The 23,835-nt window shown below is 40.6% G+C and overlaps 1 protein-coding gene across 1 annotated transcript in view; it reads right to left on the bottom strand.

Annotated features, from left to right (window-relative positions):
- Positions 1-23,835, bottom strand: part of CCDC17 (coiled-coil domain containing 17) — a 785,488-nt gene that overhangs the window by 543,034 nt on the left and 218,619 nt on the right. Inside the window, exon 8 of the mRNA XM_044086848.1 lies at positions 7,425-7,558. Within this exon, the coding sequence (XP_043942783.1) occupies positions 7,425-7,558 (134 nt within the window). The remainder of the gene's footprint in view (positions 1-7,424; positions 7,559-23,835) is intronic.

Below are 23,835 nucleotides of genomic sequence, written 5' to 3'. Positions count from 1 at the left end.
AATGGATGTAACACACAGTGTACAACAATGCACATTAATTAAGAACATATTAAGTACAGCAAATCAGGAGTAAAGTAAGGAATTTAAGTGCTTAAATAACTAAGACATTACGATCAGATATGATCCCGGAAGATGAATCAGCATGAACACCCTTGGAATGTGGTGAACAGTTAAAATTGCATTAAGAAATGAGATGATGTGTCAAGCATGACATTATGAAAAGAAATTAAGTATAATAATTGCAGAGCCAAGAGCAAAGGCAAATGTTGAAACATTTGACGACCAGTAAACAAATCAGAATAAACTCACAATAAATAATTGCCTCTTTCCAGGAAGTAAGTGGCAAACACTTTGTAGTTATATGATTTGCTTAGAGTCACACAGTGTGTAGCTGTGGCGATCTCTAATGGGAACAGCTGAAAGAGAAGAAGTGTGGAAAAAGATAAATGGAATTAAAAAGCAGAAAGTACAGCTGTGTACCTACCATAAATGTAGATGTTCGAGTGTATTCACTGTTGCAGTCATTACTCTTGGGTTATCCTGCTGGCAGGCTACCCTCAGTCGGCCAGAATTCCAAAGTCTAGGTCCGGCATCGGTTGCTGTTGCCTCTTCCCTGACGTCAGTGTGCCAGGGGTATAAAAGATGCAGCCAACGCCATTTTCTTCAGTGTTTCTTGCCGCGCGGTGCCCAAAGCAAAAGCAGTTCGCAAGTGCCGATCGGCTGACTCCTGAGATTTTCAAATCAGAATTTCAGAACCGAAGTCTTCATTAAAGCTAAATACCCCGTTGGGGAAACTTTTTTTCTTGCTCCAGACCGATGTCAGAAAAAGTTAACAATTGTATTTCTTGTGGGAAGCAAATACCTCATAAGGATTTTCACTCTTACTGTATTCCTTGCCTAGGCCCTGATCACAACGTTGCTAGCTGTCGGTTTTGTGCTAGATTTAATCAATCCACTATCAAGCGTCGGTTCGATTTTGCATTTCATTACTTTGACCGAAGATTTAATTATATAATGCCATTGGACCAGCCGACAACCAGAGTTTACAAAAAATGCAAGGACAAGGAAAAGGATAGGCATCCGAGGTCCAAAACCAACGACAAAGCCTCTGCTAGGCCGGTCGCCGGTTCGCCGGTTCTCAGTGAGGCACTTTCACAGCCCCTGGCGCCCGCTACCTCAGAGCCACAGGCCGCTTCCGACTCCCACATGGAGCCGACTGGGCCTCTGGAAACTCAAGGTATTGAACACTTGGAAACCATTCCCTCAGATGGGTCCAGAGCCGCTGAGCAGGCATCGGCTTCTGAGGGTGTCTTCAGACGTACACAACTATATATTAAGCCATCTTCAGCTTCAAAGACAAAGACTAAAGCAGCTCTAAAGACAAAGAAACAAGTACAGCATTCTCCTTCTCAGACTAGGAGTGTATGTGAAACACGATGAACATCTGCAGAATGAAATTCAGTAGCAGTTCATAGCCTTAATCCTGAACTACTAGATATACTGGAAACAACTAGTTAGACGTTAGATGACACTTCAGAAGCAAATTGTATGAATCAGATTTGTCAATGGAAAATAAATAATAGCTTATTCTGAGTTCCACAGTCATATATACATCATCTCCTGTCCAGTGATGGGAATGATCTGCCACTGCTGGCTCCCCCACCCTCAGAGGAGGGAGAAGGATCTGGCTTACCTCATGGGTGACACTTAGCAGGAGCATTAGGTGTACATCTAGCAGAGTTCTGAGCCAATCGAGCCTGAGCTGTCATAGTATGCTAAAAGCACTAGGAAGCTGAGGAGAACATGCAAGTGAAGGTAAATTTCTCATTGGGAGACAGAGATTCTGGGTTTAGAGAAACCACTAAGGGGGAAGAAGGTTACTCCCAACGTTAGAGGATAGCCCAAGGGCCAACAAGCTGACCTGGTTTCTAGCACCTGGCTATTGATGGGGAACAGATGATAGACAGGAATTTCCTGGCAGGAACAAATGTACTGTATGGTTCTCACCTAGCCTACAAAAATAGACCAGCTGAGTGAAGGTAGAGGAGCCGTTGCCTATCAGGAGACCAAACTCCAAATAATCATTGCCAAACAATATAATGAAATATTGATAGTCTCAGACTACAGATGCATCATTCAAAATTGGGTAAAAGAATTATTCAGAATGCATGCATGTATTCACAACACAAGGATTTATTTCAATAGGTGATACCAGAAGTCAACTAATCCAATAACATATATATCTAATATATATATATATATATATATATATATATATATATATATATATATATATATATATCTGTGTGTGTACTGATATTGCTCGAAACATGCAAATATTGACGTTCACAAAGCTGACACTAAAGATCGACTTTGCAAATGATGACAAGCTACTATGCCTGTGCTGATCAAAAGTCTTGATGCATGCTTCACATCCCCTAATTAAATACACTAACTCTAATTAAAGGGATTCATACCCTAAGAATTGTGGGCGGCCATGGTGGTGCAGCGGTTAGCATTGCCACCTCACAGCAAGAGGTTCTCCGGTTCGATTCTCGGCTGGGGTGCCTTCTGTGCGTAGTCTGCATGTCCTCCATGTGGTTGCATGGGTTTCCTCCGGGTGCTCCGGTTTCCTCCCACATCCCAAAGGCATGCAGTAGGTGGATTGGACACTCCAAATTGACCCTAGGAGTGAGTGTGTGCTTGTGTGTCCCTTTTGTGGAAGGTTGGGCGCTGGGCTGGCAACTTGACACTGTAAAACTCCACTGCCAGTCATGAGTAGACAGATGACCCACTGTGGTGACCCCTAACCGGGAAAAGCCGAAAGAAGAAGAAGAAGATTCCCTAAGAATTGTGCAATCTCACACACCTGTCAGTCACCTGTTTAGTTGATCAAAGTTTGTTGTTTAAGCAGATGTCAACCTAAGGTTGAGCCAACCAACCTCAGTTAATTTGCGCATGTGTGTGTGTGATCCAAGGATCATTGGAGGCACTGAGTTGTATGAAAATACAGACATTGATTGCATACATCAAACTGGAAAATGAATATAATGGCACTTCTTGATTTCTTGGATTCTGAGTCCCAAAATTAAATAAAACAAATGTAGCCCTTTGTCTTACAGTTCCACAAAACAACACCTTTTCTGTATCTTTACACAGCTGACACAGCCACTCCAGGAAATAGTCTGCCACATGATATTCAGGCTGTAGGTCTCGTCTCACCCAAACCACAGTTCTAGCAGTCACAGGTATTCCCCTTGGTGTACTCCAATACTTAGTCCCAAATGGGCAGACTTACTCCAAGCTTTTATCATCTTCCTACAGCCTTATGACTGGGAACTTTTTTTATATCATGGTAATTGGTAATTAAGAGCTCAAGGAGTTCATTTCTTACTAATATAAAGTATTTTCCTGGTATATCCAATGTGTTACTATTTATGTTACCAAGGTTTCTTTAGTAATGCAATGAGGATCAGTGCTTTCCCTTATGCTAATTCTGCTCCCTGTGCATGGGGATTATGAAAATTAGGGCTGTACTCATTCTTGTTCCTGAATCGCTCAGCTAGTACATCACTATAACCTGCTAAACATTGTACCCAGTTCTACTAAGTGCCATGTACACATCTGGATACCTGCTTGCAGCACTGCTCATCATGCCTCTTGGAGAAGATCTGTAATTCCACATATCACATCATGCCTCTTGGAGAAGATCTGTAATTCCACATATAATCTAACAGAAATGGTCTTGCCTGCTTTCTTAACATCATATAAAGGGATACAGAGCTGACATGGTTCATGCCTTATTATGAACCATTATAATACAATACATATTTTAGCCTGGCCTACCATCTGCTATTCAAATGAGATGTATGTCATCGCATGAAAGATGGTACATGTGAGAATGGGTATGGGTATGCTGCATTTGCATTTTTTCTGTTTTTTCTAGGTGACACCTCATGGCTGGAGAAGGACAGGGTAGTTCTCCTTTTAGAGCACAAAGGTGATGTGTGGATGACACTAAAATATTTCTCCACTTCCTCCATAAAGAATATAACCAGAGACTCTTGTAGGAGAGCTATGAAGGGCCTCAGTAGTAGACTGAGGACAGGAATAGTTTGGCCCAGGCACTCACCTGTCCCACTGGCATCTCACACATAGGGCAACAGTGCCATCATCATTATAGTAACACAGGGAGAAGACATCTTGACACCCTAGGCCAATGGAAAGATGAAGTTAGGCAGCAAGCACCACCTATGTGCTGTAACTGCAACTTATGTTAGCTACATATACAACCTGTCAGTTGCTGTTGTTTTCTCCATAGAACCTGAAGTTATTGCAAAGAACAGGCATTTGTACAGGTGGAGGAGGATAGAGCACGTAAGAGAGGGCTGGGATGAGTATATTTGTGTCATTCTGTACAGGACTTAATGATAATCTGCTCGTGAATTATAGATGGAGCTTCATGCAGAATAGGTTTTATACATTACTGCCACATATCTGCTAACTTCCGCAGTTTTAGGTAACAATACAATTATTGGATGAGATCACTGTCTGTGTGCAGGGATGGCCTTGGAGAGTGGAAGAAGTGGCTCAACACATAAAGGCTTTGCTTTTTTTAATATTGTAATGATATCTATGGAAGTCTCCGGCACCATGTGTATTGTGATATAATTTGTAATCTGACATGCCTGTTTTTTTAGAGTACCTTCAACTTTAGAAGGGAAACATATGTATAAACGTTGTTTCATTGCTTAAATTTGTGTCACACACTGTTCTGTTGATATACTTGGTCTGATGATACTGTTTATTTTACTGCGTCCTTCATTTTTATTGTAGATGTAGCTCAACTTGTTAAGGCTGTGCTTTGTGGATTATGTGTGCGATGATATCTCTAGGTTCAATTCCGGCATTCAATTGTGCACCATCTATGGGCACTTGAAAAGTATGCTTACATTTCCTTTGATTATAGTACCTCTGTGAGGAATGGATGTCTAAGCAGCATTTTTTTCTATGTACACTTCCATCAGGCAGCCCATTGCTGTGTGCTGGACGACATACTTAATTTGTATTGTCCAAGTTGCTCAATGTATTAAGACTATGCCTTTTAGAATGCATGTGATGATGGCTATAGGCTTAAGTCTGCCACTCAGTTGTGCATGCTAACAGCCGTGGTAAATTGAGAAGTGTATTTCTAGTTTATTTGCTTATAGTACCTATAAGGAGAATGTATATCTGAGCATCATTCTTTCATTGTGCATGTACATTTGTGTCAGACATCCCATTACTGCATGTTGGACTACAGACTTCACTTTGGTTGTTGAAGTACCGTAACACATTAAGGCTGTGCCTTTTAGAATGCACACCATGATAACTGCTGGTTCAAATCACCTTCTCAGTCATAAATGCTAAAAGCCTTGGTAAATAGAGAATTGTGCTTTCTGTTCCATCAAGTATAGTGCCTGTAACATTATCATAGTAAAAATGTATATCAGCTTCATATTCTCATTGTATCTGTACTTCTTTCTTCCCCACCCTCTTTATTGGTATTGGTATTTACATGCATTTATCTGGCTTATTAGTTTGTTTATCTTCATCTATTTTACTATTATATGCAGCAGCAATAAGAACTGCACCATCCCTCAGGCAAGGCCTGTCAGCCCCACAGGTGACAGTTGTGGCACCTCGACCACCAATACCAGAAACACTCACAACATCCAGCTTGTCACAGTAATCTCTACAACTCATGTACCACCTAGGTAATCCTGCACTGAATGCTGGTACTGTTGCTCCCACCAGTAGTAGTAGCAGTGGAGGTAACAGCTTTGTCACCCATCGGCAACTGGCAAACATAGTGGGGGAGATCATTGACAGAAGGTCAGATAATGCATTTGTCACATGGAGAACCTCCTTCATCAGCTCATTGACTCATGACCCTGCCATGGACTGGCTCCAAAATCTGAGCCAGGACCCAATGGTGAGGGAAACCCAGGGTGGCTTATTAGTTTGTTTATCTTCACTGGGTCACAGCTAGAGCACAGAGCAGCTGCACATCCATATGCTGTCCCCCATTCTCGTATTCCGCTCAATTTTGTGCATATGCCCAGTTATGTTTGTTGTTCAGTCTTTAACTCATCATTGTCTTCCTTCTGTTTGTCTGATGCCTCCTTCTCCATTGTGTTCCCCCAACTCATTTCCATTCACAGTGTTAGCACACCCCTTGTCAGTTTTGTCTGCCTTCTAGGTTTGATTATGTGTCTCTGCTACCTACCCTAACCCTCTTACCTTCCTCTTAATTCATTTACTTCCTTCCTTCCCAAATTCCTTCCTCCTTATATATGAAAAATGGGCACTTAACCAAAAGAAAAAACTACCTCACTTCCCCATTTCTGTCCTGCTCATTCCTTAAGTTTTCACCTTCTGTTCTACTGTCTGCTTGTTTCTCTTTTTATCACTTTCCTTTATTCCCATTTCCACCCCTTGCTCTGGTCAAAAATAGGTGAACACAGCTGAATAAGGGTCATTTAAGGCTTCCAAATCACTTCCTCTTGCAGTTACTGTGCACACAGGATCGTGCACAGCCTCATCGACATATGTGCACAACACATGAGCACTGCTTGTGCTCGACTTTCCCTGTCACTGTACCCTAGTTCTACAGGGTCTATATTATCATATCGCATGAAGAGCGAACGACAGATAATCGACCCCATGTAAGCGAAAGCATACAACGTCGAAACTTCAGAACAGTGATTATTTTCCAATGGAAAACAATTGCTGTTCCAAAAAAAAAAAAACAGTAAAACATTACTTAATGTGGGGGGCTTCACCCCCACACCCTCCGATGTGAGGGGCTGTGCCACCCACACCCCCCTACTTAAATATACCAACTCCGAGATCGCATTACAGTGCCAAAAAGGCAAAGTAGTGAAAGCGGCCAAACAAATTCTTTCCCAGGGGAAAGAATTAGCTGAAAAGCCACTTCGCTATTTTGCCTTTTAACGCTTTAGTGTTTGACAAAGATGCATTTGATAACCTGCATCTGCGACAGCATAATAGGGAACCATTCTACATGTTGTTCCCACAGATCCTTCTGTAACCTGAAGTGGCACATTAAATAAGCTTACCTCCTCACACTGATTTCCATTGTTAATCAATCTTAATGAGCACTGGTGCTCACTGTGCATACACACACACAGTTAACAGAGAAAAGCTGGCCATGACCACACTAGCACCCTTTCTGCATCTCAGGGAAGGTCTGCCTGATCCATCTAGAATGAATATTCCTAATGAAGTGGCCATTAAAAAATATTTTCTGCAACAATTTTTACCACTCATAATTATCCCTTTATTGTGATAAAACACTATTGCCATGGAAAAATGGCACTAGCAAAATAGTAATATAACATGTTCCAGAATGGTTTACTTACTTCTTTTCTTTTCCTTCCTTCCTGGTTTCTGGGTGGTCATTTCCAGGGTTTGAGCCTCAGACTGGAGATCATGCATCTGAGCTAGTATGACTGGGTCTTTTCCTCCATTCTGCAGATAGGCAAGACGCAGTGCACTGGTAAAAGCAGAGAAAAATAAATTGTCTTTCTTTCTGAGCATGGTCAGAGGTGTATACTTACTTTTAACACTGCTGCCTACAAATAAAAAAAAACAGCTGTTTATTATTGGTCTTATAACCAACAGACCAGAATATTCAAATATCTGTACTAGATTAATCTTTTTTTCTTCTCCCATTTTCATTAATCTGATGCACACCACAACTGGCCCTGTGTTACATTTCTAAAGGAACCTATTCTTTGAAAATTCTTGTTATAAAGACTGGACTCACATAGTGACAGTGTGTTTGTAAGTAAATGAGGAGGGGTGCACAGGTGAAAAATAGGGAGACAGTGGTTTAGGTTTTATTTTATTTTATGCTTTTTTTACTGTAACACAAAGAAAGGCAAAGGTAGTTGGCATCATGATTGAGCTCCTGTCTTTTTCCCAGTTAACCCATGCCTGTAGTCTTTATTGATTGTCTTACCTTACAGATTGGATCTGTGGTTACAGCAGCCACAGGCAATTGCTCAGCTCAGCTGTAAATAGGTCTGAGGTGCTGATTCTATTACTTCCTACCACAGTGATGAGTTTGTGTGCAGCAGTGTCTGAGTTTCAGTGGTCAGTACTAAAGAAGAGCATGAAACACCTTCAGAAACCACTGTTCCAACTTATGACTATCACCTATTGGTGAGCCCATACAATGCATCTCATATGGTGGCTTCCAACTGATGAGCATGCATGTTGCATGAAGTATTGTTCACTTTTTAATGGACTGCTCCACTTGACGGTTCTCTTACAAAAATGCATGTGGACCAGTGAGTGGACTTTACACAAGTGAAATTGATTGGCAACTAAGTCCTTAATAACCTGAGAGAGGTTCATCTACAGAGCATGGACCTGGAACTCAAGAATCTTCCTACCAACCCTTAGAAGAAGAAGAAGAAGAAGAAGAAGAAAATGCTCTACCTGAAAAAAATAGAGATGTCTTTGATCTGCACAGTCTTCCCTTTGTATTTACTGTGGTGAGTAATTCTTATGCTGAACAGGATTTCTTTGCTCTTTCCATAATACATCAGTGTCTTTATATAGCTTCCTTCTAATTGAAGCAATGCATAAGCGTTCTCGTTCTATAGTTGAGTCTTTCTAATTTTCCATTAGTCAGTCCTGAACATGGGTTTCCCCTTTAACTCACATAACCTACTACCCCTTCCAGCCCCTTCCCTCTTTCTGTGCCCAGTGGAAAGTTCAACATCCTATATTAGTCTTCCGGCATAGGTACATGAGTATTACCTCCTCCACAACTACATCTACTCCTCTACTCATCTCCTTACTGCACTCCTACATCATGCAGCATGACCATGCCTTCTCCTGCTCCTTTCTATACCCCAATATTTCTCATCTCCACATCTTTTTTTCTTCAACCCAACTACATCTTTATACCAAGACACAGAAGTCTCAGATATCATACACTTTCCCAGAGGAAAAGCAACTCCCTACCCCTTATCCATACTGTCTCACAGTTCTCTCCACATAGCTGCTGAGACAGTTCCTTATTCTATGCCTTCTGTATTTTAAGCATTGCCCACTTACCCCAGCATCATTTTATATAATGGGTCTTCCAGTGGCATAATATAAGAGGTGTGACCTGGGTGACTACCAGGGGGCCATGACTTCAGGGGGACCAATCTCAACAAGACTTCAGTTTTTGCCATTTAAAATAAATTGTTACTTTCAGCACCACTAATTCATTTTAGTTAGTGGATGTGCTGAATGCAAAAATCATTAACTTTAGAATCATTTTCTTTCATCCTTCTTTTTTAATGTGTTTAAACATATTCACTATAAGTATTTGTTTATAAGAAGGTGTCAGAATTGGTGGTTTGTGCATGTGCAGTACCTGCTGTGATCCTGAAAAAGTAAAAAGCAACATGCATTGTTGATGAGGAGTTTGAGTGACTAAAGGTGGTGGAAGATTGGGATGGAACTTAGATCGGTCAGGCTGCAGGCAAGTTAACAGTCACCAGAAGAAACAAAGCAGAGTATGTGGACAAAGGCTCGATATCAGTAAAAATCCAAATATCAAAATAAAACAAAATATCGAGCCATACAGCACAGGACACAAATTTTATTAATATAGAGATTAAGTGATTTTATGATATTACACTGCTTCTTCCAACTACAGAAATGCCTAACACATTCATATTTAAGCTACTACAACCCATCAAGTCAGCAGCTTACTCCATTAACAATTAACATTCTTAAAGAGACATGTATACACCTTCTCTCAGACTGTCATAACACTCATACAAAGGTACTAAAAACATACATAAACAGAATTTAAAAAATATAAATATCAACAGTAAGTTTTAATATAATAATTTGCGCATGTGTGTAAAAAAGGCTTCAAAGTCACAGCATCATTAATACCAGGTGGCCTATACGCTTTAAAATGAATAATCCATTTCTGTTCTGCTGCCTCAGTTTTATTTCTAAGGTCACCATGTCTGATGCTCTCTAATAAAATCTCTAAAACAAAAAATTTAAATGTATGTCGCAGACCCTCAGCCATCTCATGTTTTGCTAAATCATTACTCTCTTTGGAATTTCTTATGTCCTTTAAATGTTCCATAATACTCTCTCTCAGTGAATGATGTCTTCCCAATATAGAAGACTGGGTAGTAACTACAATAACTTAAATATATTACATTTCTCGTTCTACAATCAGTCACATTCAATAGACACTCCTATACCTGTATGAGTATTATTACACCCTGTGTGAATTTATTTGCATGCCGTACAACGTCTGCACAGATAGGTGCATTGTCTCTGTGAGTCAACTATAGGCTTATGGCCTGAAGATTTGTAGCACAGCTGTCATTTAAGAGACATTGTTCTTAAAAGAAAAAAGAGGGTCTATCACCTACTATTCCCTTAAGTTCATCAGAGGCATGTAATATATGCCATTTTTTCTTAATAATCTTGACAGTAGGTATTAACATCACTAGAAAATGTTAGTGGAACCCTGATCCTGTTACCTTAATGAGCAGGAACATCACTAGTAGCAACATAGATGTTTCCGGAAAAATAAGGCTTACCTTTAGTGTTTCTCTCTCTCTGTGAGATACTGTCGAACACAAGCTTCTATCTCCATTTCAGAATAACCTCTGGCCAAAAGAATCATCTTTTAAAGTTCCTCAGGCTGACAGTAAGTGTTCGTCATCATTATACAATCTCATCATCCTCAAGGTCTGTCCTCTAATAACATTTCTAGGCACATGTCTCGGGTGCACTATTTTTATGTAGGAGATTATTCTTCCTACTAGGTTTCTTATACAGGCCAGTTTTAAGTGACCCTAAGTCAGACCTACTAATACTCACATCTAGATAGCTTATCTCATCCTTTGAATGTATGTTGACATGTAAACTTTAAAAAAATAAGTTGTAGTATGCAAGTTTCTAACAAAATCATTCAAAAGTTCACTGGCACTGACCTATAAAAGAAAAATATCGTCCACAAAGCGGGAATACCAAATGATGTGTCCCTAGTAATCATTGTTATTCAAAACATACACTACTTCCCAGTTTGTCAAAACCAAGTTGGCATAGCTATTGGCACATGCTGTGCCCATAGCCACTCCAACCCTCTGAAGATAGAACTCATCCCTAAAGACAAAAACATTGTTTTCCAATATAATCGCTAACAGTGTACATACTAACTTAACTTTTTCAGTAGAAAAATTCTGTTTAGTGACCAAAATTTCTCTAACACTGTCAATGCCCCATACATTAGGAATCACTGTAAACAGTGATTCAGTGTCCATTGTTACAAATATGTAGTCTCTATCAATATTGGAAACAAGAGCATACAGCTTGTTCAGAAAAGTTTTTGTATCTTTCAGCATACTAACAGTATCTAAAGCAGGGCGTAAAGTTTTTTCCACATATATAGATAAAGGTTCTGTCGCCCAAACAATACTCGAGACGATAGGTCTCATGGGTTGACTAACCATGTTTTTATGTACTTTATGTATCCCGTATAATATTGGGACTGTAAGAAATTCTGCATTAAAATATTTAAACAAGTCTTCTGTGATGAGCCCTGTCATAAATATATCAAAAACTAAAACTGATACTCTTTCCATCACACCCTGTAAGAAGCTATGAGAAATGCTTAAATATACAGTAGTAACATTTAAATGTTCAGACATTTGTTGATAATAAAAGTCTTTGTCCATGACTACAATCCCACCACCTTTATTTGCTGACTGGATTTCTATACAAGTCATTGTCTTAAGTTCAATGAGAGCCTCAAACTCAGATTTATTCAAATTATAAAAAGATGCACTACGGCCTCCATCATATGCATCTCATATTTGTTTATCACAGACCAGCAAAAACATATCAACAGTAGGGTGGTTTTTAGGCACACATACGCTTGGTTTCTTAAATTCTCATACAGAGGTAGCGGGGATCATAAAAATCGTCTTTAATGTTAAATTCCTACAAAATAATCTTAAATCAGTTAAAACGTCAACCTTATCTGATCTCCTCGCTGGAAAAAAGGATAGTCCATTGTTCAGCAAAGAAATCTTTGCAGATGTTAAAACAAAAAAAGATAAGTTCAAAACAAGACTATTTACATCTTGTCCCTGGCTCATGAACTCATACGTGTCTCTTCCATGCTCTGAAGGCACCGAACACGCCCTTTCCTGATTCTGCTCCTTGATCGCTCCTTGATTTTTATTGGAGCATCCCCCTTGAAGGAAAAAGGAGCTGGATTTACTAAGGAGGTTGTATTTCATAGGTTCATAGGTTCATACTAGGATATCTGCCCTGGGGCAATTATAAGCCTAGCCCGATTCTGTATGGCTTACGCCACCCCTTGATTTGAGTATACTGTGCCCTTTTTAAGGTTTAGTTTACTGTGCCTCTGTCTAATAGTGACATGGGAGTAATCCCTGGGACAAACCTACGATCCCCCATCCACTTATCGAGATTCTTCTTGAAGAGATTCACTGAGGTGCTCTGCCTCACATGAACTGGAATTCTATTCCAGAGCGAAGGGAGCCTCTGAGTTATGAACCTGTCCCTCCAGCAAGTTCTATTTATTTCTGTGCTGAGGTTCAAGTCCCTCGAGCGTGTGGCTCTAAGGGATTTAGATTTACTGAGGTGGAGCATGTCCATTAATTCTGGATTTGACATAGCTTTGTATGTCAGGCATAGATCGCCTCGAAGTAGGCGGTATGCAACTGAGTAGAGCTGGAGTTTTTTTAACCGAGCAGCATATGGCATCTGTTTGAGACCCTTGATCCTCTTGGTGAGATACTTTTGGGGTCTTTCTAATTGCTGCAGGTGTCGGGTAAGGTACATCCCAAAAGGGGCATTGTATTCTATGATGGGCCTGATGAGGGATGAATAAAGGGGCACGATTACCTCTCTTGATCTAGATGTGAAACCCTTCGTGATGAGGTGGGCTATGTAGAAGGTCTTTCTAACCACTTTGGCAATGTGGTTTTCAAAGGAGAGATTGCTATCAACTTGGGTCCCCAGGTCCCTAATAACTTTCTCTGTACTTAATGGGTTTCCACCTATGTGGTAATTTGTGGGCACATTGTTTTTGCCAAAGGGTATGACTATACATTTTTTGGCATTTAGCTTTAAACCATGGTGCTGGCACCAGTTATCTGTCTCTGTGAGACCTTTTTGAAGGATGTTTGTGTCAGCTTGAGAGTTGATTATGGCACCCAGTTTGCAGTCGTATGCGAACTTGGTGAGCCATAGTCCTCCACATTGCCTGTACCTCGGAAAAGTATATACCGAACAAGAGTGGTCCCAGGACAGAATCCTGTGGGATGCCACTTGTGACCGGTTTCGAGTCTGACATGGCTCCAGCAACTCTCACTCTGTGGGTTCTGTCTTTGAGCCAGTTTGCGACCCATCTTGTGACATAGGGGTTTATATTTAAGCTGGATAGCTTATCTATGATGCCCGAGTGGGGTATTGTGTCAAATGCCTTTGCAAGGTCCAGATAGGCTGTGTGGACTACCTTCCCTTCATCTATGGCTTTGGTGACTGTTTCAAAGAAGTCAACCAGGTTCAAAAGGCAGGATCTGCCCTTGACAAAGCCAAACTGGGTAGGATCTAGTGTCTGTAGGTCCCCAATGTCTTTGTTTATGAGCTCCATGATGATCCTCTCCATAGCCTTGCAGACTAAGCTAGTCAGGCTTATGGGCGATAGTTTCCAGGGTCCGTAGAGGCCCCACCTTTGTGGAGTGGGACCACTGTTGCTGTACACCATTCTGTGGGCACATATCCTGTAGTGAGGCTGAGATTGTATAGCTGTTTTATTTGAGGGATTAGTTCCTCTTGTAGTTCATATAGGACGCAACCTGGGATGCCATCTGGTCCCATGGAAGCAGTGTTTTTGCTTTGGAGAGGGCAGCCTTCACCTGAGCATCTGAGATGTTTGGGAGGCAGCCCTCTGCTGGGATAGATACTTGCTCTTTTGGGGGAGGGTGGAGAAGTTTGCACTGAACCTGTCTGCCAGGATATTGGTGATGTCTGTGGGTTCAGTGTAATTTTTGTCGTTTAGAATCAACTCAGAACAAGTCTGGGAGTTGCATCCCAGGTTCCTAACATAACTGAAAAAGCCTTATGATTGTCTTTGGTGTCCTGTGGAATTTTTCTCTCGAAGCTGGCCTTGGAGGATTTTATGAGGGGTCATAATTTTTTGCTAGTACTGATCAGAGATGCCTTCCCTATTAGGGATTTTGCTCTATCATGTAGTAGCTTCCTCCTTCTGTTGTACAGTTTATTTATGGCAGGGGTCCACCAGACTGGATGCCTGCCTTTGGATGATTGGGCCTTGGTTTTGTTTGGGATAGCATGATCCATGCATTCCTGGAGATGTCCGTAGAATGCATTTATACAGGATTCTGCAGTTTGGGCTGTAGTTTCCACTGGCCCTGGGGCCTTGAAGGATTCCACTTTGGTTTTGAGAAGTGAGAAGTTCGCTTTTGAGAAGTTTTTCACTGTGGTTTTCTGGGCTGGGGGTGGGGTTGGGATGTGGACATCCAGTGAAATTAATTTATGGTCTGATCTTACCAATGAGGGATATACTTCTGGTGTGGAGCATAGAGTCCCCATGTTGGTAATGATCAGGTCTAGTATGTTGTCCTCTCTTGTGGGAGTGGTGACTAGTTGTTCCATAGCATTTGAGTTTATAATTTCCAGGAATCTTTGGGCTAAGGTGCTGGGGCTTGAGTAGTGCTTCCAGTCAATGTTTGGGTAGTTGAAGTCACCCAATATAATGGTGTTCGGAGAGATCTTCATGTTCTCCAATGTTTTCAGGAAAGCCGAATGGGATTCCTGACTTTGAGAGGGTGGTCTGTAGGATGCTATAAACTGAAAAGCAGTCTTGCCCACTGTTAGTTGCACATGGATGGTCTCCGATACTTCGTGCAATGCCACTAACCTGGAGGTGTGGATATCCTTGATAAATATGGAAACTCCCCCTCCTTTTGTGGTTTGGTCCGGGTTTTGGGGATGAAAAGCATGATATGAGGTATAACCTGGTAGTGCTGGGGTGCTCTCTGGAGCCTTGAACCAGGTTTCTGTCACTGCACAGATATCGATGTTCTCCATACTGAGGAGAGCTTGAGCGTGCATCTTGAGGTTAAGACTTCTGGCATTTAGCAGCATTACCCTTAGTTTCTTGTTCCTTGTGCTGTCTATGGGGGTGGGTTTGACTTTTGATCCTTGCCTAAAAAAGGCACTATGGGGGTGGCAAGAGCCTTTGCCAATATCCGAAAGCCCAGTGGTGACAGGTGCAAGCCATCCCTAGCGAAGCAACGTGGCTTGTCGAGCATGTCATCCCAGGCTGACAGACACTGGATCCCCTTTGAATGACACCAAAATTTTAGCCAATTGTTAAAATAAATCATTTTGTCTTTGTACTGTGGCATCATTCTATGTGAGGGTAAGATACTGCTCAAGGTCAGGGTCATACCAGCCTGGGCTACATGATCAGAGAGCTCCTCTATGTCTCTTTTCATGTAGTCCAGGGAGGTATGTCTCAGGTCATTCACATCAGCATGTACAATGACTGAGTCATATTTGTATTTGCTTTGGAGTGACCTGAGTGCTTGCGTTATGTGTCTGATCCTAGCACCCGTCAGGCAGCTCACTGTGACCTTCTCTTTATTCAGCCTGGTGAGCAGGACGTCAGTGTGTCTGACAATAGAGTCACCTATAACAAGAGTAACAGGTGTGTTATTCAGCCTTAAGGGCTGTGGCTGCTTGGCACACTGACTTTGTGGGTTATGTGTTGTGTGTGTTTTGTTTTGTTACTGCTTCTGATGTTAAAGAAGTTGAAGCAGCTGTCATGTTTATTCCTGACACTCCTACAGTCCCATCAGGCATTGCTATAGGTATTGATGATGGTGCCATTTCTAAGGCAACAGATACTTCTGCTGCTAGTACAGGAGCTGCTTGTACTTCATTAGTTGTTATATGATCCCCTTGCTCGCTGGGCCAGGAGAAAATAGCACCAGTTTTAAAATAATTCAGGTCTCTTAAAAGTTTTTTACTTTTTTTATTGCACATAGCCTCCTTTCATAGTTCACAATAGCATCGTGTAGAATATCCAGCCAATTGCCAATCACCTTTACTGGAAAAATGATACAAATAGTCACTTGCAGGTCCCCGATTTCAGTCAGCAACTCCTTTTCTTGTGGCAGAAAAAAAATCAATTAATAATGTCATATAGTCCATACCCAAGTTCAAATTCAGTGCCTGCCATTGTTGTAAAAGTTCCGGGTAGGTGTTCCCATAGGTGGGCATATTCAAAACTCTCAGCCCCCTGTGAACTACCTTATGATGCAGTGCAACTTCAAGGTGAAACCTCTGCCATTGAAGCTGTTTAAAGTTGTACAATTTGTTCTCCATTCACTCACTCATCTATTGATATAAAAAGTATGCTCCACTTAAAGAAATCCCAATCCCTCAGAGCCACACGCTCCAGGGATATAAACCTTGTCATCACAATGAACAAAACATGCTGGAGGGATAGGTTTCTGACCCAGAGACTCCCCATACTCTGGAATAGACTGCCCATACATGTCAAGCAGAGCGCCTCCTTGGCCCTCTTCAAAAGGAACCTTGACAATTGGATGGGAGAAAGGAATTTCACCCCGGCGATCATGTCAGTCACCCTGCTAGACAGGGGTCCAGGGATGTAAATATTGTGGGAAGAAATATCCGGGGAATTGTTTGGCTAGGCTTGTATAGGCCCTAGGGCTGATAGCCTAGTACCAGCCTATGAACCTATGAACCTATTGAAGGAATTCTGCATATCTTCATTTTTGGTGCCATTAGCATCTCCTTGCCCCATTACTGAATCAAACAGAGGACTGGAAGCATTACATAAAATCCTGTTTAAACGGTCAAGTTGTAATGTTGTAGACCTGTTAACTGGATTGTAATCCGACTCTACATTCCGTCTTTCTGCCATACTCCACAACAAATCCATAACCAAGTATCACAAGAAGAAACAAAGCAGAGTATGTGGACAAATGCTCAAAATCAGTAAAAATCCAAATATCAAAATAAAACAAAATATTGAGCCATACATCACAGGATACAAATTTTATTAATATAGAGTGTAAGTGCTTTTGCAATATTACACTACTTCTTCAGACTACAGAAATGCCTAACACACTCATATTTAAGCTACTACAACCCATCATGTCAGCACCTTACTCTATTAACAATTAAAATTCTTAAAGAGACATGTATACACATTCTATCAGACTGTCATAACACTCATACAAAAGTACTAAAAAAATGCATAAACATAGAATTTAAAAAATATAAATATCAACAGTAAGTTTTAATGTGGTAATTTGCGTGCACATAAGAAAGTCTTCAAAGTCACAGCATCATTAATACCAGGCAATCTATACGCTTTAAAATGAATAATCCATTTCTTTTCTACTGCTTCAGTTTTATTTTTAAGGTCACCACCCCAGATGCTCTCTAATAAAATCTCTAAAACTAAAAAAAGAAGACTGGGCAGTAACCACAATAGCTTAAATATATTAAATTTCTCGTTCTACAATCTGCATAGAAGTCACATTCACTAGACACTCCTATGCCTGTATGAATATAATTATATCCTGTACGGCTCGATATTTTGTTTTATTTTGAAGTCAACAGTCACTATTTTACTTTGGAATGCTTGAGAACTACAGTCATGATTGTGTGTGCATGTTTGTCCTTGATTCCCCTGATAAGAGATTTAGTGTTTTTCTTTTTTTTTTTTTTTTTTGCAGGTTAAACAGGTGTACTCTGGTTATACAGTAAACTGGCTTTAACTGCTGAATGGGAATGTCAGGGGCTGTTTACAGATGAAAGTAACTTACCTCAATTTCTTAATTAAAGTGCATTGTCACATTTTAAGAGTGTATTGCACTCCATGAATTAACTGCCATGATGTATCTTGCCCTAGTCATTTTTCATTTATTTGGGTCATATTTTTAATAAAACTCTTATTAACTTTTTATTCAAGCCATGGTTAAAATAAATGTAGTTTTCCCTAGATGATGTCAAATTGGTGTTCTTCCAAAGAGGTTAATGGATGTGTTTATGCTCCTAGGTATGATGCATCCATTAAAGTCTATGGATGCATTTCACATTTTCATTGAGGTGATGTCACTTAGGTTAAAGATCATCTTTAACTTTCTGTGGCATCAGCACAAGGAAAACAAACTGAATGAGTGTTGGTTTAATTAAATGGAAGAGGAAAAATGTTTGCTGACTGAGTATAAATGCAAGTTGGCCGTTTATGCATTTGTTCGAAATAAGTTTGAATATTTGTTCGAAATAGCTTAATGTTTTTGTCTTGTTACTCATAAAATGTATGGTTTTCTGGCAAATCTCTGATAGCTGTAGTTGCAGAGTATGATAGGCATTTGAGTTTCAGACTTCATATTTTTCAGAAAATGCATGTTCATTTAAAAAAAAAAAAAAAAAGATCAGTTTTTAAAATGTACTCTTGAGTCTGGATCTTTCTCCATAAATTTTTTTTGCTTTGTTCGTAATTCACAATTTAAGAGGTTAAACTGTATTTTTTTCTTTCTTATTTTTTCTGTCACAGTCACATAAGGTGTACACACCAAAGGGCTTCAACTGCAAAATGTAGGTGGTTTGTGGATAAACATAACTTAACATCTAGTTGTTTGTTCAGTTAACTGCATGGCTCTGCAGGACTAGTATGCCTTTGTACAAACTAAGTTGGAAAACTTGTGACTATTTTCATGAAAGAAAGCTGTAATTATGTAGCTCTCATCTGTCCCTGATTTTGCAGAATGCTTCTGATTCTAACTTTTTTTCTTCACTTAAAATTTGAGTGTGTGTGTGTGTGTGTGTGTGTGTGTGTGTGTGTGTGTGTGTGTGTGTGTGTGTGTGTGTGTGTGTGTGTGTGTGTGTGTGTGCATTTTCTGGCAAGCCACTAATAACTGAAGTCAATAAGAATGAAAAAACATTTAAGTTTCAAACTTCATCTATTTCTGAAAATGCATACTAATGCACATACTGTTATTCTAGCAACATTTAAGTGTATAAGAACAATACTTAAAATCTGTCTCTGATTTTGAGGCTTTATCCCTCATTATTTTTGGCTTTGCTCCTGATTCTTGCAATAAAAGGTAGACAGGTGTTTTTTGTCATAATCAGATGAAGTATATACTCAGCAATGTAGCTGTAACTGGCTATAACTGTTGGGTGGTTTCTGTTTGTGGATGAAAGTAGCTTTTTTGGGCTATTGTGTGTTTGTGTGAAAAAAATTGAAATATATTATGTTCATAATTATTTGTTTATGCTAATTAAAATCAAACATCTGAGAAGTACATAGTCAAGAATGTTGCTATAATTAATGGCTGGCCCTGCTGTCATGATCAAGTTAAATAGTCTTTATATCCTGGAACTCACTTCCTGCTGATCTTACTTCAGCACCCTCTATAACTATATTCAAAACTAGTTTTAAACAATCCACAAAAATGGTACTCCGAGGCAAAATACACACAAATAATCCAAAGAAAATTTCCAGGCCAGGAGATTCCGGACAGTTCAAAATACGTTTAATAGCAGGCAACACAGTAAAGTAAGACCATAAAATGCTGACAAACACTCACAAGCATTTTTCATCACTCAGTACATGACTTCATCAGATGCGGAACTGCACCAAAACATGGCACTTTGTTAGACTTGAGAATGATACAACAGGAGCAAAAACCAAAAATAAAATCCAGGCATTTATTCACTAATGAATAATCCAAGTGTACGTAACAAATGGGTAAGAGCTTTCACTAGTTATACTAACTTCACATCAGACCACAGCCTGGATTTGTCCAACTCACTCTTACACTGGTTTGCAAATGCTCTTAGCATGGTCTTTAGAGTAAAGTTTAACCTCTCCACAAGACCATTAGTCTGGGGGTGGTAGGGGTGGTCTTTAGGTGCTTCATCCCACAGTGCTCCCACAGACAAGCCAGCAGGTCTGACGTGAAGTTGGCACCTCTGTCAGTCGATATTTCTCTCAGAAAACCTACCCTGCTGAAAATCTCTAATAAAACACTTGCCACCTTTTCTGCCTCAATGGAGGACAGAGCCACAACCTTAGGGTATCTAGTAGCATAATCTACTTCCACTAGGATATATTTCTTCCCTGCGGAACTTGAGGTATTCAGAGGTCCCACAATATCCATAGCTACCCTCAGAAACAACTCCTCAATCATGGGCAAAGACATCAAAGGAGCTTTGACCATGTCACCTGCTTTGTCTACTTTTTGGCACTGCTCACACATCCTGCAGTACCCTGTTACATCCCTTGCAATCTCAGGCCAATAAAAGTTCTGCATAATACATCTCTTGGTATGCTTTATGCCCATATGACCTGTAAAAGGAATGTCATGGGCTATGGCTAAAAGTGCCAGATGGTAGACTCTGGGCACTACCAACTGCTGTATTACCTCACCCTCTAGCCCTCCTTCAGGGGTCCACTCTCTATACAGTAACCCTTTGTTCCAGTATACAGACTGCCCTTTTCCTTGAGAATCAGGTGCTTCCTTGTCCTACCTCCCTGAAACCTCTTAGTGTAAGGTCCAAGAGTTGAGCCTGTCTCAACTCTGCCTTTGTGACCCTTCCCAGCTCCCTTTCCACAGGAAGTATGGTATCCTGTGACAGCAGTGCCTCACTGTCAGCCTGGGTACTACCACTCACCTCTGTCCTTGCAGTCACTTTGTCCAAGGGAACATCAGTACCTATCAGCAGCTGTGGCTCACCTTTAGACTCACTGCTACAGTGCAGCTGCCTCCCTGAAATAGCCACCTCACCAGCCCTGGCTTCAAGTGTGGGGGTATGTCTGAGTCTCCTCCAGGCTACCAGACCCACATGCCTGCCTCCAAGCCTGACTGCATGTAACTGCGTGCACACAGGGTATTGCATTAGCAAAATCATTCCCTGTCAAGACATCTGCAGTGATATCCTGAAACACACCTACTTGCTTGCTTCCTTTTCCACCCTCCCTGTCAAGGTGTACCCTGGACAAAGGTATTTCAAATGGGGTCCCTCCTAAAGTTCTGACTGGAGTGGACTCTTCAAGCAAGTACTGCTAATCTTTAACCACTGCAGGATTCACAATGGTTATGTCAGAGGCTGTGTCTCTCTTAGCAGTGACCTGTTTTCCATCCACTAAGATATGATATAAACCCCTGTTTTTTCCAGACAACTTACCACTGGCATACTGTTATTCTCACCTGCTGGCTCTCCCACCAAACTCCAATAGACATTTTGATGTGACATTGCCCCTCTGGTTACATTTAAAACATCTAAACCTTGATCCTGGCAGTTTACCTGAACTAGTGGCTTCCCCTGTTACTGTTGGATTCTGCTGGGGTGGTTTAGGCTGCCATCCATGAGTTCCTTTATATCCTTGTGCAGCACTGGATATCCTCTTCTTGTGCAGTGGTGCTCTGATTGCCAAGCAGAGATCCCCCTTTCTCCCCTGCTCATCTGCAGAGTTACACTCCCAGTATGCTAACCAGATTCTCATGTCTTCAGGCAAAGTGCTAAGAGCTTGTTCCCTCACCAAATGGTCTGCCAGACTTTCAAAAGTGGTGTCTTGACAGTCACTCACCCACCTATGAAAATAAGTGCTTAACTTAGCGACATAATCTCATACACTTTCATCTGCTTTACATCTATGCTCCCAAACCTTTTTTCTGTAAGCTGCAGCTGTAAACTTAAAAGATTTCAATTAACATTGTTTAATCTTGTCATAAATTAAACAATCAATATCAGACAATTTATAAACAGCAGTTACAGCTTTACCATGGAGTAACTGGGTCAGGAACTGTACCCAGAGCCCATGATCAACATTATACTGTTCACATATTTTTTCAAATATATGAATAAAACTATCAACATCACCTTCTTTTTTTACTGACCTTTCTTGCTTCTGGGATTCACTTATTCTTTTCCCCATTACCTCCATGTTCCTGTCGAACAGTCAGCTGCTTCTCATTTTCTTCAACCTATAAATGCCACAGTCCCTCTGCCAATTCTAATTCCATGTGTTTGCCTCTAGTTTATGTATCTTTATCTCCAGATGGGTTTTTAAATCCTCTGTGGAAAAGGTGAACAGTCCTGTTTCTGAGGGCTGAACATCCCCATCGCCAGACTGGTTGTCCTCCTGATTGCTGACCCATGCTGTAGCTGTGATTAAAGCTGAAATAATTTCCTCCTTAGTCAGGTTGGCATGCACCAGTCCTATGGATTTGCACACCTTAGCCAAATGGTTCACTGTCAGCTTGCCATAATCCTCTCTGACATCTTTGCCTGCTTTCCATGACTAGACTAAACTAGCAAAAATAAATAAAATTGTTCTGAAAAATGAAACTCTGTACATTTACCTTGTGGCTGCTGAGAGTACATGCACCTTTAGTGACAACTGCATACAGGCTACAGAAGTTCAAATAATATCCACACCGTTGCTCACCAATATGTGATGTCCCCCCTCTTGGGCAATAATCAAGGATCGTCAATCCTCACCACTGACACCAGTGAGGAACATTCACTTAGAACAAAAATAAATGCACAAAATGTTTTCAGATGCAGCTGTCTGCACCAAGCACAATTTCCCTTAAGAGTAAACAAGGGAACACACTACAGACCTGGAGCTGGGTTTTCCTCTCCAGGCCCCAAATACTTCACCTTTTTCTCTGTAGAAATCAGTGCTCTGTGTCTCTGTTCAAATAGTTGACACACACATTCTTTGAGATTTGATTTTCACACACGCACACACACACACACACACACACACACACACACACACACACACACACACACACACACACACACACACACACACACACACTCCTGGGAAAGGCCAGCACAGATTTACCAGCTCTGCCACCTCCACCCAGACTATAAGGTAGATTCACTGCCACCAGCCAGCTACTTTAAGGAGCTTACCAGGGTACCCAATTACTCTTAGTAAGATTAATACTTATGCACATGGTAGTATTAGCTAAGCAGCAAGACTTTCAGGAGCATGAAACCACAGTGCCACCAAATAAATGCAATTACTCTGAAAGGTTAAAATATTTTCTAAAAGACCAACCACAATGAAAGGTTTAGATATATTTAATAAATATTTTATAAATAATAAAATAGAAAACCTGAAGATACTGAATGTATATTTACAAAAAAACACCAGCGTTTCAATTCACATGAAATATAGATGGAAAGATTCAGACAGATGCAGAAAAACAATATTTAACTAGTCTCACTATATTTTCCTAACTGACTGAAGAATTACTGTTCCTTACTTACTTGCTAGAACAAAGCAAGATGAAATGGATGAGCGTCTTTGTTGTCAGTTCCAATAACAGAGTGTTGAGTGTCTTCTGTCACATCTCTTACTATTATCTAAATATAATTTCAGTGCTGGCTATAGAATGACATCACATCTGGTCACCTGATTCTGTGGTTCCCTCACTAGAAAATGAACAAGGATCTAGCACAGATGTGTCACAATACACACCTAGAGCTTGGCTAAGGCATCTGGAGACTGTAAAACAATTTCAGTACTTTCACCCTTCTGCAGAGACTAACCAGCCATTCTCTGGCACCCCGGGGTAGCAATTAGTTCACCATTAAGAACAACAAGAACAGGATCCCAGACCAGACCTTGCATCTCTAGCTGCATTCAGGCTTGTGAGATAAAATCTATAT

The sequence above is a fragment of the Protopterus annectens genome, chromosome 10.part0, assembly GCF_019279795.1.
Source record: "Protopterus annectens isolate FY-2018-M chromosome 10.part0, PAN1.0, whole genome shotgun sequence".
NCBI classification, from domain to species: Eukaryota; Metazoa; Chordata; order Ceratodontiformes; family Protopteridae; genus Protopterus; species Protopterus annectens.
This window is presented reverse-complemented; position numbering and strand designations above follow the sequence as displayed.